The sequence below is a fragment of the Scyliorhinus canicula genome, chromosome 1, assembly GCF_902713615.1.
Source record: "Scyliorhinus canicula chromosome 1, sScyCan1.1, whole genome shotgun sequence".
Lineage (NCBI taxonomy): Eukaryota > Metazoa > Chordata > Chondrichthyes > Carcharhiniformes > Scyliorhinidae > Scyliorhinus > Scyliorhinus canicula.
The window spans coordinates 260,149,593-260,162,591 of record NC_052146.1 but is presented as its reverse complement, the minus strand read 5'-3'; the positions used below and the strand labels follow the sequence as shown (position 1 = coordinate 260,162,591).

At 48.3% G+C, this 12,999-nt stretch overlaps 1 protein-coding gene across 1 annotated transcript in view; it reads left to right on the top strand.

Moving 5' to 3' along the window:
* LOC119973679 (creatine kinase M-type-like) overlaps nt 1–12,999 on the top strand; it is a 61,305-nt gene that overhangs the window by 36,233 nt on the left and 12,073 nt on the right. Inside the window, exon 6 of the mRNA XM_038812064.1 lies at nt 604–736. Within this exon, the coding sequence (XP_038667992.1) occupies nt 604–736 (133 nt within the window). The remainder of the gene's footprint in view (nt 1–603; nt 737–12,999) is intronic.

Below are 12,999 nucleotides of genomic sequence, written 5' to 3'. Positions count from 1 at the left end.
AAGGCAGCGGGAGGTGCAGTTAGAGTCAATGGATGGGAGGCGGGTTTGTGTGATGGACTGGACTGTGATCACGACTCTCTGAAATTTCTGGCGGTCTTGGGCCGAGCAGTTGCCATACTATGCTGTGATGCAGCCAGATAGGATGACCCAGGGCCAACAGACCTGATTCATGATTCTGACACCAGGTTCTGTTCTTTAGTTAGTGAAGTCGACAGCCTCTGCTCACATTTGACAGGTTAGAAATTAAATTTTAAAACTTTTTCAGCAAGTTCGGTCTCTAACTTTGCTTCACTCTTTGCAGTTATACTGCAGTCTTTGTGTAGCCGGGGAAGTGCCCTCATTCTTCCTGGAGCAATCTCATTGCTTGTCCAAATGACATCATACACCAATTCTGCCACAAATCTTGCATGAATGCAAGCCAAAATAACTTTGGGTCAAAGTTAAATTTGTTCTATTACCTAACCATGAAATATGGATGAGAGCAGACATTGACAGTAGCTCCACTGAATCTATGGATTCAAATCCAAGAATCCATTAATTACGAACAATTGAATGGGTAGTTAATGAAAGATTTGTATTTATTTGTTATTCTTTCCCCTGCAGGGTGGAGATGATTTAGATGGACAATATGTGTTGACCTGTCAAGTAAGTGCAGGACGCAATGTCGATGATTTTTGTTTCCCACCACACTGCAGTCGTGGAGAAAGACGTGCACTGGAAAAACTTGCAATAGAGGGTGATTTTTTTTTGTTTATTCAACATTGAAGAAGCTAAATGTAACATAAAATTATCATAAAACTCCAGGGATGGAATTTTGCAGCTCCTCTCGCTAGTGGTATTTTCTGATCCCGCCGAAGTCAATGGACTTTTGAGTGACTCGCTACATTTTATGGCCCCGCCCCTGCCGCGCGTGACAGGGCTGTAAAATTCTGCCCCTCAATTACCCACATTTAAATCCCTGAAATCAGGTTTTCACCCATCACTGTACCAAAAGTTACAAATGACATCCTGTGCGACTGTGACTATTAAACCCATCTCATGCTTCTCGACCTGCCTGCAGCCTTTGGCATGGTTGACCACACCATCCTCCCCAGGCATCTCCCCATGTTGTCTAGCTGCTTAGGATTACTCACCCTGGTTCCATTTTTATCTATCTAATCATAGCCAGAGTATCATATGCCATGGCTTCTCTTCCTGTTCCCAAACAATTATCACTGGTGTCCTTCAAGGACCTATCCTTGGTCTCCTCCCAATTCTCATCTACATGCTACCACTCGGTGACTTCATTCAAAGACAGAGAAAGGTGCTAATGGCGCCTAGCTCTCCCTCACCACCACCTATCTCGACTCGTCCACTATCGCTGCCAGTCTGGGGTTGAACCATTCTGTTCACAGCCTTCATGCCATATATGATTTTGAAATGAGCTTTCAAACACATATTCGCATCATCTCGAATGCCGCCTAATCCCACCTTTGTATACTGCCCAGTTTTATCCCTTGTGCAACTCATTTGCTGCTGAAACTCTCAATCATGCCTTTTTTTACCTCCAGACCCGATAACAGTATTCCTCCGCACTCCTGGTCAATCTCCCACATTCCACCCTCCATATGCTTGAGATCACCATCGGGCGCGTGCATCTTAACCTGACCAAGTCCCATTCACTTATCAGCCCTGTGCTCGCTAACCTACATTGTCTCTTGTTAAGCAGTGTGCTGATTGTATAATTCTTATACTTGTTTTCAAATCCTGCCTCACCCCTCCTTATCTCCATTGTCTCCTCCAGTAACACAAGCCTCTGAGATATCTGCGTTCATCAAATTCTGGTCTCTTGAGCGTCATTCCATTGAACCATTAGTGGCCATACCTTGAATTGCGAAGGTTCTAAACTCTGGAAATTCCCCTCTAAATCTCTCCGCCTCTCTATCTTGCCTTCCTACCCCTCTGACCAAGTTTTGGTCACCTGGTCTCATATGTCCAATATGGCTTGTGTCATATTTTATTTGTGGATGCTCCTGTAAAGGACTAGGACATTTTATTATGTTAAAGGTGCTGTTTAAATATCATAAATCACAGCATATGAGTTGACCCAACATATAAGATGACCCTGTTTTTCTGGCTCCAAAAATCATGTTTTTGCACATACATAAGAACACAAGAACACCAGAATTAGGAGCAGGAGTAGCCCCCCCCCCCCCCCCCCCCCCCCCCCCGGAGCCTGCTCCGCCATTCAATTAGATCATGGCTGATCTTTTGTGGACTCAGCTCCACTTTCCGGCCCGAACACCATAACCCTTAATCCCTTTATTCTTCAAAAAGCTATCTTTATCTTAAAAACATTACTGGGCAAGGAATTCCATAGATTCACAACCCTTTGGGTGAAGAAGTTCCTCCTAAGCTCAGTCCTAAATCTACTTCCCCTTATTTTGAGGCTATGCCTTAAGTCTTATTGACTTCTTTGAGGAGGTGACCAAGCATGTGGATGAAGGTAAAGCAGTGGATGTAGTGTATATGGATTTTAGTAAGGCATTTGATAAGGTTCCCCATGGTAGGCTGATGCAGAAAGTAAGGAGGCATGGGATAGTGGGAAATTTGGCCAGTTGGATAACGAACTGGCTAACCGATAGAAGACAGAGAGTGGTGGTGGATGGCAAATATTCAGCCTGGAGCCCAGTTACCAGTGGCGTACCGCAGGGATCAGTTCTGGGTCCTCTGCTGTTTGTGATTTTGATTAACGACTTGGATGAGGGAGTTGAAGGGTGGGTCTGTAAATTTGCAGCTGATACGTAGATTGGTGGAGTTGTGGATAGTGAGGAGGGCTGTTGTCGGCTTCAAAGAGACATAGATAGGATGCAGAGCTGGGCTGAGAAGTGGCAGATGGAGTTTAACCCTGACAAGTGTGAGGTTGTCCATTTTGGAAGGACAAATATGAATGTGGAATACAGGGTTAACGGTAGGGTTCTTGGCAATGTAGAGGAGCAGAGAGATCTTGGGGTCTATGTTCATAGATCTTTGAAAGTTGCCACTCAAGTGGATAGAGCTGTGAAGAAGGCCTATGGTGTGCTAGCGTTCATTAGCAGAGGGATTGAATTTAAGAGCCGTGAGGTGATGATGCAGCTGTACAAAACCTTGGTTAGGCCACATTTGAAGTACTGTGTACAGTTCTGGTCACCTCATTTTAGGAAGGATGTGGAAGCTTTGGAAAAGGTGCAAAGGAGATTTACCAGGATGTTGCCTGGAATGGAGAGTAGGTCTTACAAGGAAAGGTTGAGGGTGCTAGGCCTTTTCTCATTAGAACGGAGAAGGATGAGGGGCGACTTGATAGAGGTTTATAAGATGATCAGGGGAATAGATAGAGTAGACAGTCAGAGACTTTTTCCCCGGGTGGAAAAAACCATTACAAGGGGACATAAATTTAAGGTAAATGGTGGAAGATATAGGGGGGATGTCAGAGGTAGGTTCTTTACCCAGAGAGTAGTGGGGGCATGGAATGCACTGCCTGCGGAAGTAGTTGAGTCGGAAACGTTAGGGACCTTCAAGCGGCTATTGGATAGGTACATGGATTAGGGTAGAATAATGGAGTGTAGATTAATTTCTTCTTAAGGGCAGCACGGTAGCATTGTGGATAGCACAATTGCTTCACAGCTCCAGGGTCCCAGGTTCAATTTCGACTTGGGTCACTGTCTGTGTGGAGTCTGCATATCCTCCCCGTGTGTGTGTGGGTTTCCTCCGGGTACTCCGGTTTCCTCCCACAGTCCAAAGATGTGCAGGTTGGGTGGATTGGCCATGATAAATTGCCCTTAGTGTCCAAAATTTTATGATTAACCTAGGACAAAAGTTCGGCACAACATCGTGGGCCGAAGGGCCTGTTCTGTGCTGTATTTCTCTATATCTATATTTCTCTATATCTATATGCCCCCTAGTTCTGCTTTCACCCACCAGTGGAAACAACCTGCCCGCATCTATCCTATCTATTCCCACCGCATCCTTCTAAATTGCAACGAGTACAGTCCCAGTCTACTCAACCTCTCCTCATAATCCAATCCCTCCAGCTCTGGGATTAACCTAGTGAATCTCCTCTGCATACCCTCCAGCGCCAGTACGTCCTTTCTCAGGTAAGGAGACCAAAGCTGAACACAATACTCCAGGTGTGGCCTCACTAACACATTATACAATTGCAGCATAACCTCCCTAGTCTTAAACTCCATCCCTCTAGCAATGAAGGACAAAACTCCATTTGCCTTTTTAATCACCTGTTGCACCTGTAAAGAAATTTTTTGCAACTCATGCGCGAGTGCACCCAGGTCTCTCTGCACAGCAGCATGAGTCTAGTGACCCCACCCCAGAGTCTAGTGAATTTTGGTAAATTATCACTCGTGCATTTGCAATTTCCCTAGCCATCTCTTTTAGCACTCTGGGATGCATTCCATCAGGGCCAGGAGAACTGTCTACCTTTAGCCCCATTAGCTTGCCCAGCACTACCTCCTTAGTGATAACAATTATCTCAAGGTCCTCACCTGTCATAGCCCTAATTTCCATCAGTCACTGGCATGTTATTTGTGTCTTCCACTGTGAAGACCGACCCAAAAAACCTGTTCAGTTCCTCCACCATTTCCTCATCTCCCATTATTAAATCTCCCTTCTTATCCTCTAAAGGACCAATATTTACCTTAGCCACTCTTTTTTGTTTTATATATTTGTAGAAACTTTTACTGTCTGTTTTTATATTCTGAGCAAGTTTACTCTCGTAATCTATCTTCCTCTTCTTTATACCTTTTTTAGTAGCTTTCTGTTGCCCCCTAAAGATTTCCCAGTCCTCTAGTCTCCCACTAATCTTTGCCACTTTGTATGCTTTTTCCTTCAATTTGATACTCTCCCTTATTTCCTTAGATATCCACGGTTGATTTTTCCTCTTTCTACCGTCCTTCCTTTTTGTTGGTATAAACCTTTGCGGAGCACTGTGAAAAATCGCTCGGAAGGTTCTCCACTGTTCCTCAACTGTTTCACCATAAAGTCTTTGCTCCCAGTCCACCTTAGATAGCTCTTCTCTCATCCCATTGCAATATCCTTTGTTTAAGCACAAAACACTAGTGTTTGACTTTACCTTCTCACCCTCCATCTGTATTTTAAATTCCGCCATATTGTGATCGCTCCTTCCGAGAGGATCCCTAACTATGAGATCATTAATCAATCCTGTCTCATTACACAGGACCAGATCTAGGATCGTTTTTTCCCTCATAGGTTCCATTACATACTGTTCTAGGAAACTATCGCGGATACATTCTATAAACGCCTCCTCCCGGCTGCCTTGACCGACCTGGTTAAACCAATCAACATGTAGATTAAAATCCCCCATGATAACTGCTGTACCATTTCTACATGCATCAGTTATTTCTTTGTTTAATGCCTGCCCCACCATAATGTTACTATTTGCTGGCCTATAGACTACTCCTATCAGTGACTTTTTCGCCTTACTATTCCTGATTTCCACCCAAATGGATTCAACCTTATCCTCCATAGCACCAATGTCTTTGCTTACTATTGCATCCTTTATTAACAGAGCTATACCACCTCCCTTACCATCCACTCTGTCAAAGAACAAACAAAAGTACAGCACAGGAACAGGCCCTTCGGCCCTCCAAGCCTGTGCCGACCATGCTGCCCGTCTAAATTAAAATCTTCCACACTTCCTGGGTCCGTATCTCTCTATTCCCATCCTATTCATGTATTTGTCAAGATGCCCCTTAAATATCATTATCGTCCCTACTTCCACCACCTCCTCCAGCAGCGGATTCCAGGCACCCACTACCCTCTGTGTAAAAAACCTGCCTCGTACATCTTCTCTAAACCTTGCCCCTTGCACCTTAAACCTATGCCCCCTAGTAATTGACCCCTCTACCCTGGGAAAAAGCCTCTGACTATCCACTCTGTCTATGCCCCTCATAATTTTGTAGACCTCTATCAGGTCGCCCCTCAACCTCCTTCGTTCCAGTGAGAACAAGCCAGGTTTATTCAACCGCTCCTCAGAGCTAATGCCCTCCATACCAGGCAACATCCTGGTAAATCTCTTCTGCGCCCTCTCAAAAGCCTCCACACCCTTCTGGTAGTGTGGCGACCAGAATTGAACAATATACTCCAAGTGTGGCCTAACTAAGGTTCTATACAGCTGCAACATGACTTGCCAATTCTTATACTCAATGCCCCAGCCAATAAAGGCAAGCATGCCGTATGCCTTCTTGACTACCTTCTCCACCTGTGTTGCCCCTTTCAGTGACCTGTGGACCTATGATGTGGAGATACCGGCGTTGGACTGGGGTGAGCACAGTAAGAAGTCTTATAACACTCTTCTCCAGATTTAACATCCACCAATTCCTTCTCTTTGGTGAATACTGATGCAAAGTATTCATTTAGTACCTCGTCCATTTCTTCTTGCTCCACACATAGATTCCCTTGCCTATCCTTCAGTGGGCCAACCCTTTCCCTGGCTACACTCTTGCTTTTTATGTACGTGTAAAAAGCCTTGGGATTTTCCTGAACCCTATTTGCCAATGGCTTTTCGTGACCCCTTCTAGCCCTCCTGACTGCTTGCTTAAGTTCCTTCCTACTTTCCTTATATTCCACACAGGTTTCGTCTGTTCCCAGCCTTCTAGCCCTGACAAATGCCTCCTTTTTCTTTTTGACGAGGCCTACAATATCTCTCGTTATCCAAGGTTCCCGAAATTTGCCATATTTATCCTTCTTCCGCACAGGAACATGCTGGTCCTGAATTCCTTACAACTGACATTTGAAAGCCTCCCACATATCAGATGTTGATTTACCCTCAAACATCCGCCTCCAATCTAGATTCTTCAGTTCCCGCCTAATATTGTTATAATTAGCCTTCCCCCAATTTAGCACTCTTTGCACTGGATGCCAATGACATTTCAAAATGACATAGGCAGTTCACTTTCATACCTCAAATATATGTTGACCTCCTTGGGCGGCACGGTGGTACGGTGGTTAGCACTGCTGCCTACGGCGTTGAGGACCCAGGCACATTCTCCCTGTGCCTGCGTGGGTTTCACCCCCACAGCCCAAAAATGAGCAGGCTAAGTGGATTGGCCACGCTAAATTGCCCTTTAACCAAAAAATAAGTTGACCTCCATTTTTGGAGGGACTTGTCGACTTACATGCTGATATCTACAGTATAAATGTGGTTTTGATCCATCCTTAACATGCTCTAAATCATGGAGCGAATTGGATTATATCCCCACCTAGTGAGAAAACACTATGGGCAGAATTTTCTCACTTTTCTGCAGAGTGGCGCAGTGCCCACAAGAAACAAGGTGGAAGCCGCTACATTTTTAGCCAGGCACAAGAAAGTTAAGGGACTGGTCCCAAGGCGTCACTCTGCAGCCACTTAGGTTTTAAGATAATTGGGACAACCCCCGCAAACCCCCCCCCCCCCCCACCGTGCTTTTAAAGGGCAATCCCAATTAAAAAAATAAACAATAGAAACCACCTTCAATCCCCTTCTCACCCCCCCATCCCACCACAAAAATTCTTCTCCCCTCCACGGAACTGCCCCGGCACTTCCCCCGCAGAATTTCCACTGGCTAGAATCCATTTTGGGGCTCCCATAGGATTTTCTGCTGCTGTTCCTGCTGCCCCCCCCCCCCCCCCCCCCCCAACCACCCTGGAAACGGGAGTGGAAAATACTCCCTGCAGCTGTTTCACATGTCACCCCCAATAGAAAGGGCAAGCAGTTATGGATGATCCCTCACCAGTGGCTTCTGAATATAACATAAGGCTTTGTGCTATTCTTATCAGCTGCCATTCAAAGAATAGTCTGGATGCTGATGAAGCATTTGTTCTCACTAATTTATCGGTCCATGACTCCATGTTTCCTAATACCATTGAAAAAGACAACATGCCAGTCACACTCTCAGCTCTACCCCACTATCTCAGTCATTGCGCCAGATTAGATAACAAGGACGCCTGGCATGTGCGGATGGTGAGTGGGACCAGCGAGGTGATGACCTGCAGGGAAGATGAAGATGTGTTTGGGAAAGCCAGTGGTAGTGTTTCTTGAGTTGGCAGTGAATGAGATAGAATTACAGCATCACTCAACTTCCGGTGGTGACATGTAGGTGGAGGTCGCTTTTGCGGGAGGTGGCTTAGAACACAGAACAGTATAGCACAGTACAGGCCCTTCGGCCCACAACATTGTGTCGATCATTTATCCTAATCTAAGATCAATCTAACCTACACCCCTTCAATTTACTGCTGTCCATGCGACTATACAAGAGTCGCTTAAATGTCCTTAATGACTCTGACTCTACTACCTCTGCTGGCAGTGCATTCCACACACCCACCGTTCTCTGTGTAAAGAAACTTCCTCTGACATCTCCCCTATACCTTCCTCCAATCACCTTAAAATTATATCCCCTCGTGACAGCCATTTCCGCCCTGGGGAAAAGTCTCTGGCTATCCACTCTATCCATACCTCTAATCACCTTGTACACCTCTATCATGTCACCTCTCTGCCTTCTTCACTCCATGATGTGGAGATGCCGGCGTTGGACTGGGGTGAGCACAGTAAGAAGTCTTACAACACCTGGTTAAAGTCCAACAGGTTTGTTTCAAACACGAGCTTTCGGAGCACGGCTCCTTCTTCAGGTGAATGACATTCACCTGAAGAAGGAGCCGTGCTCCGAAAGCTCGTGTTTGAAACAAACCTGTTGGACTTTAACCTGGTGTTGTAAGACTTCTTACTGTTCTTCACTCCAGTGAGAAAAGCCCGAGCTCCCTCAACCTTTCTTCATAAGACATGCCCTCCAGTCCAGGCAGCATCCTGGTAAATCTCCTCTGCACCCTCTTCAAAGCATCCACATCCTTCGTATAATGAGGTGACCAGAACTGGACACAATATTCCAAGTGTGGTCTAATCAGGGTTTTATAAAGCTGCAGCAAAACCTCGCGGCTCTTAAACTTAATACCCCTGTTAATGAAAGCTTCCGCTAGACTCCTCGGTTTTTGGCCCTTTTCACCCAGTTTTCTGGAGAAACTTGTGTGTAAACTTATCCTAACAGAGTTGTTGGCACTAGAAGATGTTGAAATCCCAAAGAAGGAATATTGGGAGAAAGGGAGCAAGCACTAATCTGCCAGTAGTGTCGACTATGGTGCGAAGTGTTGTTGGAGGAAAGATGGTGGGTGGTGGGTGCAAGCTTGCCAGGTGAGGTTGTGCCCAATACAGTCGATATCCTGGCCAAGGTGATGGCAGTGGAGTTTGAGTGGCAATTTGCCAAACATTTTGAGCGACAAGCAAAGGTGGCAGGGTGGCGCAGTGGTTGGCATTGCTGTCTCGCAGCTCCAGCGATCCGGGTTCGATTCTGTCCTTGGGTGGCTGCCTGTGTGGAGTTTGCACTTTCTCCCCATGTCTGCATGTTTTTCCTCCGGGTGCTCCGGTTTCCTCCCGCAGTCCAGGGAAATGCAGGTTAGGTGGATTTACAATGCTAAGTTGCCCCTTGGTGTCCAAAAGGTTAGGTGATGTTACTGGGTTACAGGGTAGGGTGGAGGCGTGGGCTTAAGTAGGGCTGGTGCAGACTCCATGGGCCAAATGGCCTCCTTCTGCAATTTAAATGCTATGATTCTGTCATCAGGCATATTGGAAGTATTTACACACTGATTAACCTGTTTGGCCGCAGAATGAGGGCAAGGCCATCAAGTCCTGAAGTGGGATTTGAACAGAGAGCACCTGTCCCAGGAGTAGAGATGCTACCCACTGCACCACAAGACTCCCTAATTACAAAATACTCTTTACAGTTATGTGGTGAATGTATTTCACCTAATGCATGAGCTGTCTGTACTGTCTGAATGATGATGTGACCCATGACCTGGAAGTGATGATACGGGCTACTTCCAGGTACTGTACTGAAACCCCGGTGGGCTCTGCCTCTGGCTCCACCCTCACCGGGGCCAGATATAGTCCGGCCACCTGTGGGTGGCACTCATTTGTACAGCCGACTCTGGCAGGCGGGTTAATGGATAATAAAGCCTAATGTTCACTCGTTCTCACGGTCTCACAGTGAATTGACGGCATAACAATTTAATATCCATAGACAGCATCATTAAAGCCGCTCTAAAGCCAGATAAGCGCGAGCTCGACGTGCGCACGTCAGAAGCCAAGGAGATCTTTGAATATTGGCTTTGCTGCTTCGAGGCCTACCTCGACTCCTTCACAACACCTCCCACTGAAACCCTCAAGCTGCGACTCCTCCACGCTCGGGTGAGCCATCGAATTTCTGTGATGATCGAGAAAGCGGCCATGTACGTGGCGGTGGTCGCAACCCTCAAGGCGCATTTCGTGAAGCCTGTAAACGAGGTGTTGCCCGGCATCTCACGACTCGCCGTCAACACGCTGCGGAATCGCTAGATGAGTACCTGGAAAAACTGTCCCTACTCGCAAGGCACTGCAGCTACCGGGATGTGAACACATGAACCTACAGATCCGGGACACCTACGTGGCTGAGGTCTGATCGAACTACATCAGGAAGCGCTTGCAGGAAAACGGGACCACTGACCTGCGGGACACGGAAAAGCTAGCTACCTCGCTAGAGGTGGCCTACCAAAACCTCAGTGCGTTCCCCAAGGACGCGGCAAACCTCTCGTTGAAGCCATCGTCGCAACCCCCATTGGACCCGACTACGTTGAGGGCCTGTGCCGCGCGGCTGCCAGTCCAGCCCGGGGAACGGAAGTGCTACTTCTGCAGTCAGGGTCAACAGCCCCGGCAGCGTTGCCCAGCCCGCACAGCGACTTGCAGCGACTGTGGGAAAAAACGGACACTTCGCCAGAGTCTGTCTGGGCCGACCTAAAGCCCAGAAATCGAACACTCACCAGGCCCGATCCGTGGACTCACAGGCCCGCAGGCCCCGCAACGTGGCTGTGTGCCTGCCCGGAAAGCCCCCTTCTGACGCGTCATCAGCCTCGTGTGACTCGTGGGGTCCGCCATCTTGCCCGCTGGCTCCAACACCGACCAACACAGGCGACCGATGGGGACGGCCATCTTGGTCGCCATCTTCGACCCGGCCCGACACATGCGACTTGTGGGGGCGGCCATCTTGGTCACCATCTTCGACCCAGCCCGACACGTGTGACTCATGGGGGCTGCCATTTTGTGACCCCGACACCACCGAGCACGCTGGTTATCCGCATCTGGGGGCAGTTACCCTCGACCAGTCGCAGCCGAAGCACTTGAAAAACTCAATGACTGTTGAGTGAAGGGATTATCGAGGCCAGCAACAACCCCTGGTGAGCGCAAGTGGTGCTCGTCCGGACCGGGGAAAAGAATCGGATGGTTGTGGATTACAGCCAGACTATTAACCGATTCACGCAATTAGATGCGTACCCCCTCCCTCGCATAGCGGAGATGGTCAACCAGATCGCACAGTACCGTGTGTTCTCCACAGTCGATCTGAAGTGGGCCTACCATCAGCTCCCAATCCGCCCGGAGGAGCGCCACTACACTGCCGTTGTAGCAGCCGGCCGATTCTTCCACTTCCTCAGAGTCCCTTTCGGCGTCACTAACGGGGTCTCGGTCTTTCAGAGAACGATAGACCGAATGGTGGACCAGTACGGTTTGCGGGCTACATATCCGTACTTGGACAATGTCATCATCTGCGGCCATGATCAGCAGGACCATGACGCCAACTTTCAGGCCGCCCAATCCCTCAACCTCACGTACAACAAAGAGAAGTGTGCTTTCCGCACTACGTGACTGGCCATCCTCAGCTACGTCGTGGAGAACGGAGTCCTAGTGCCCGACCCCGACCGTATGCGCCCCTCACTGAACTCCCCCCCTCCCAACAGCCTCAAGGCCCTCAAACAATGCCTGGGGCTGTTCTCCTACTGCTCCCAGCAGGTCCCCAACTATGCGGAGAAAGCCCACACACGTATTCAAACCACCACTTTTCCCCTGACGGCTGAGGCCCGCTCGGCCTTCAGTCACATCAAGGCCGACATCACCAAGGCTGCTATTCACGTAGTGGACGAGTCCACCCCCTTTCAGGTAGAGAGCGATGCATCAGACGTCGCACTGGCCGCCACACTCAACCAGATGGGCAGGCCAGTAGCATTCTTCTCTAGAACCCTCCACACTTCCGAGATCTGACACTCCTCGGTCAAAAAGGAAACACAAGCCATAGTGGAGGCCGTGTGGCACTGGAGGCACTAGCCGTCACCCTCGTCACCGACCAGCGGTCGGTCACCTTCATGTTTGACAACGCACCCATCTTGGCTGACAACTTCGGGACTTGTTCTTCTCTGGAGGCACATCAGCAGCCATAAGCTCGACCCGCTGGTCGAGAGGGTCCAGTTGCTGCACGCCAACCCCCTTGCCTACCCCCACTCCCCAACCATCTCCGACACACGGACTGAGGCTCAAGCTCCAGACACGATGCCCCCGGAGTCACCATCGGCAACGACCGTGCTCGCCTGATCGCCAGAGCTGAGGAGGTCTAAAAGAACGATCCGGCCTCCAGACAGACTAAATCTCTAATGACCCCACGTCACCCCCACTGGATTTGATTTTTTTAACAGGGGGTGAATGTGGTGAATGTATTTCACCTAATGCATTAGCTGTCTGTACTGTCTGTATAATGATGTGACCCATGACCTTGAAGTGATGATATGGGCTACTTCCAGGTACTGTACTGGAACCCCGGTGGTCTCCGCCTCTGGCTCCGCCCTCACTGGGGCCATATATAGTCCGGCCACCTGTGGGTGGCACCCATTTGTACAGCCGGCTCTGGCAGGCGGGTTCATGGATATTAAAGCCTAATGTTCACTCGTTCTCACGGTCTCACAGTGAATTGACGGTATAACAAGTTACATATATTATTCTTTTCAGTATTTTTTATTCATACTTCTAACCTTTGACAGAACATTATGGGCGAAATCCACCAGCCTCAAGTCATTAGGTCGCAGGAGAGGCCAAAATCTGGAAGTGCGCCAGGCGCCAATCAG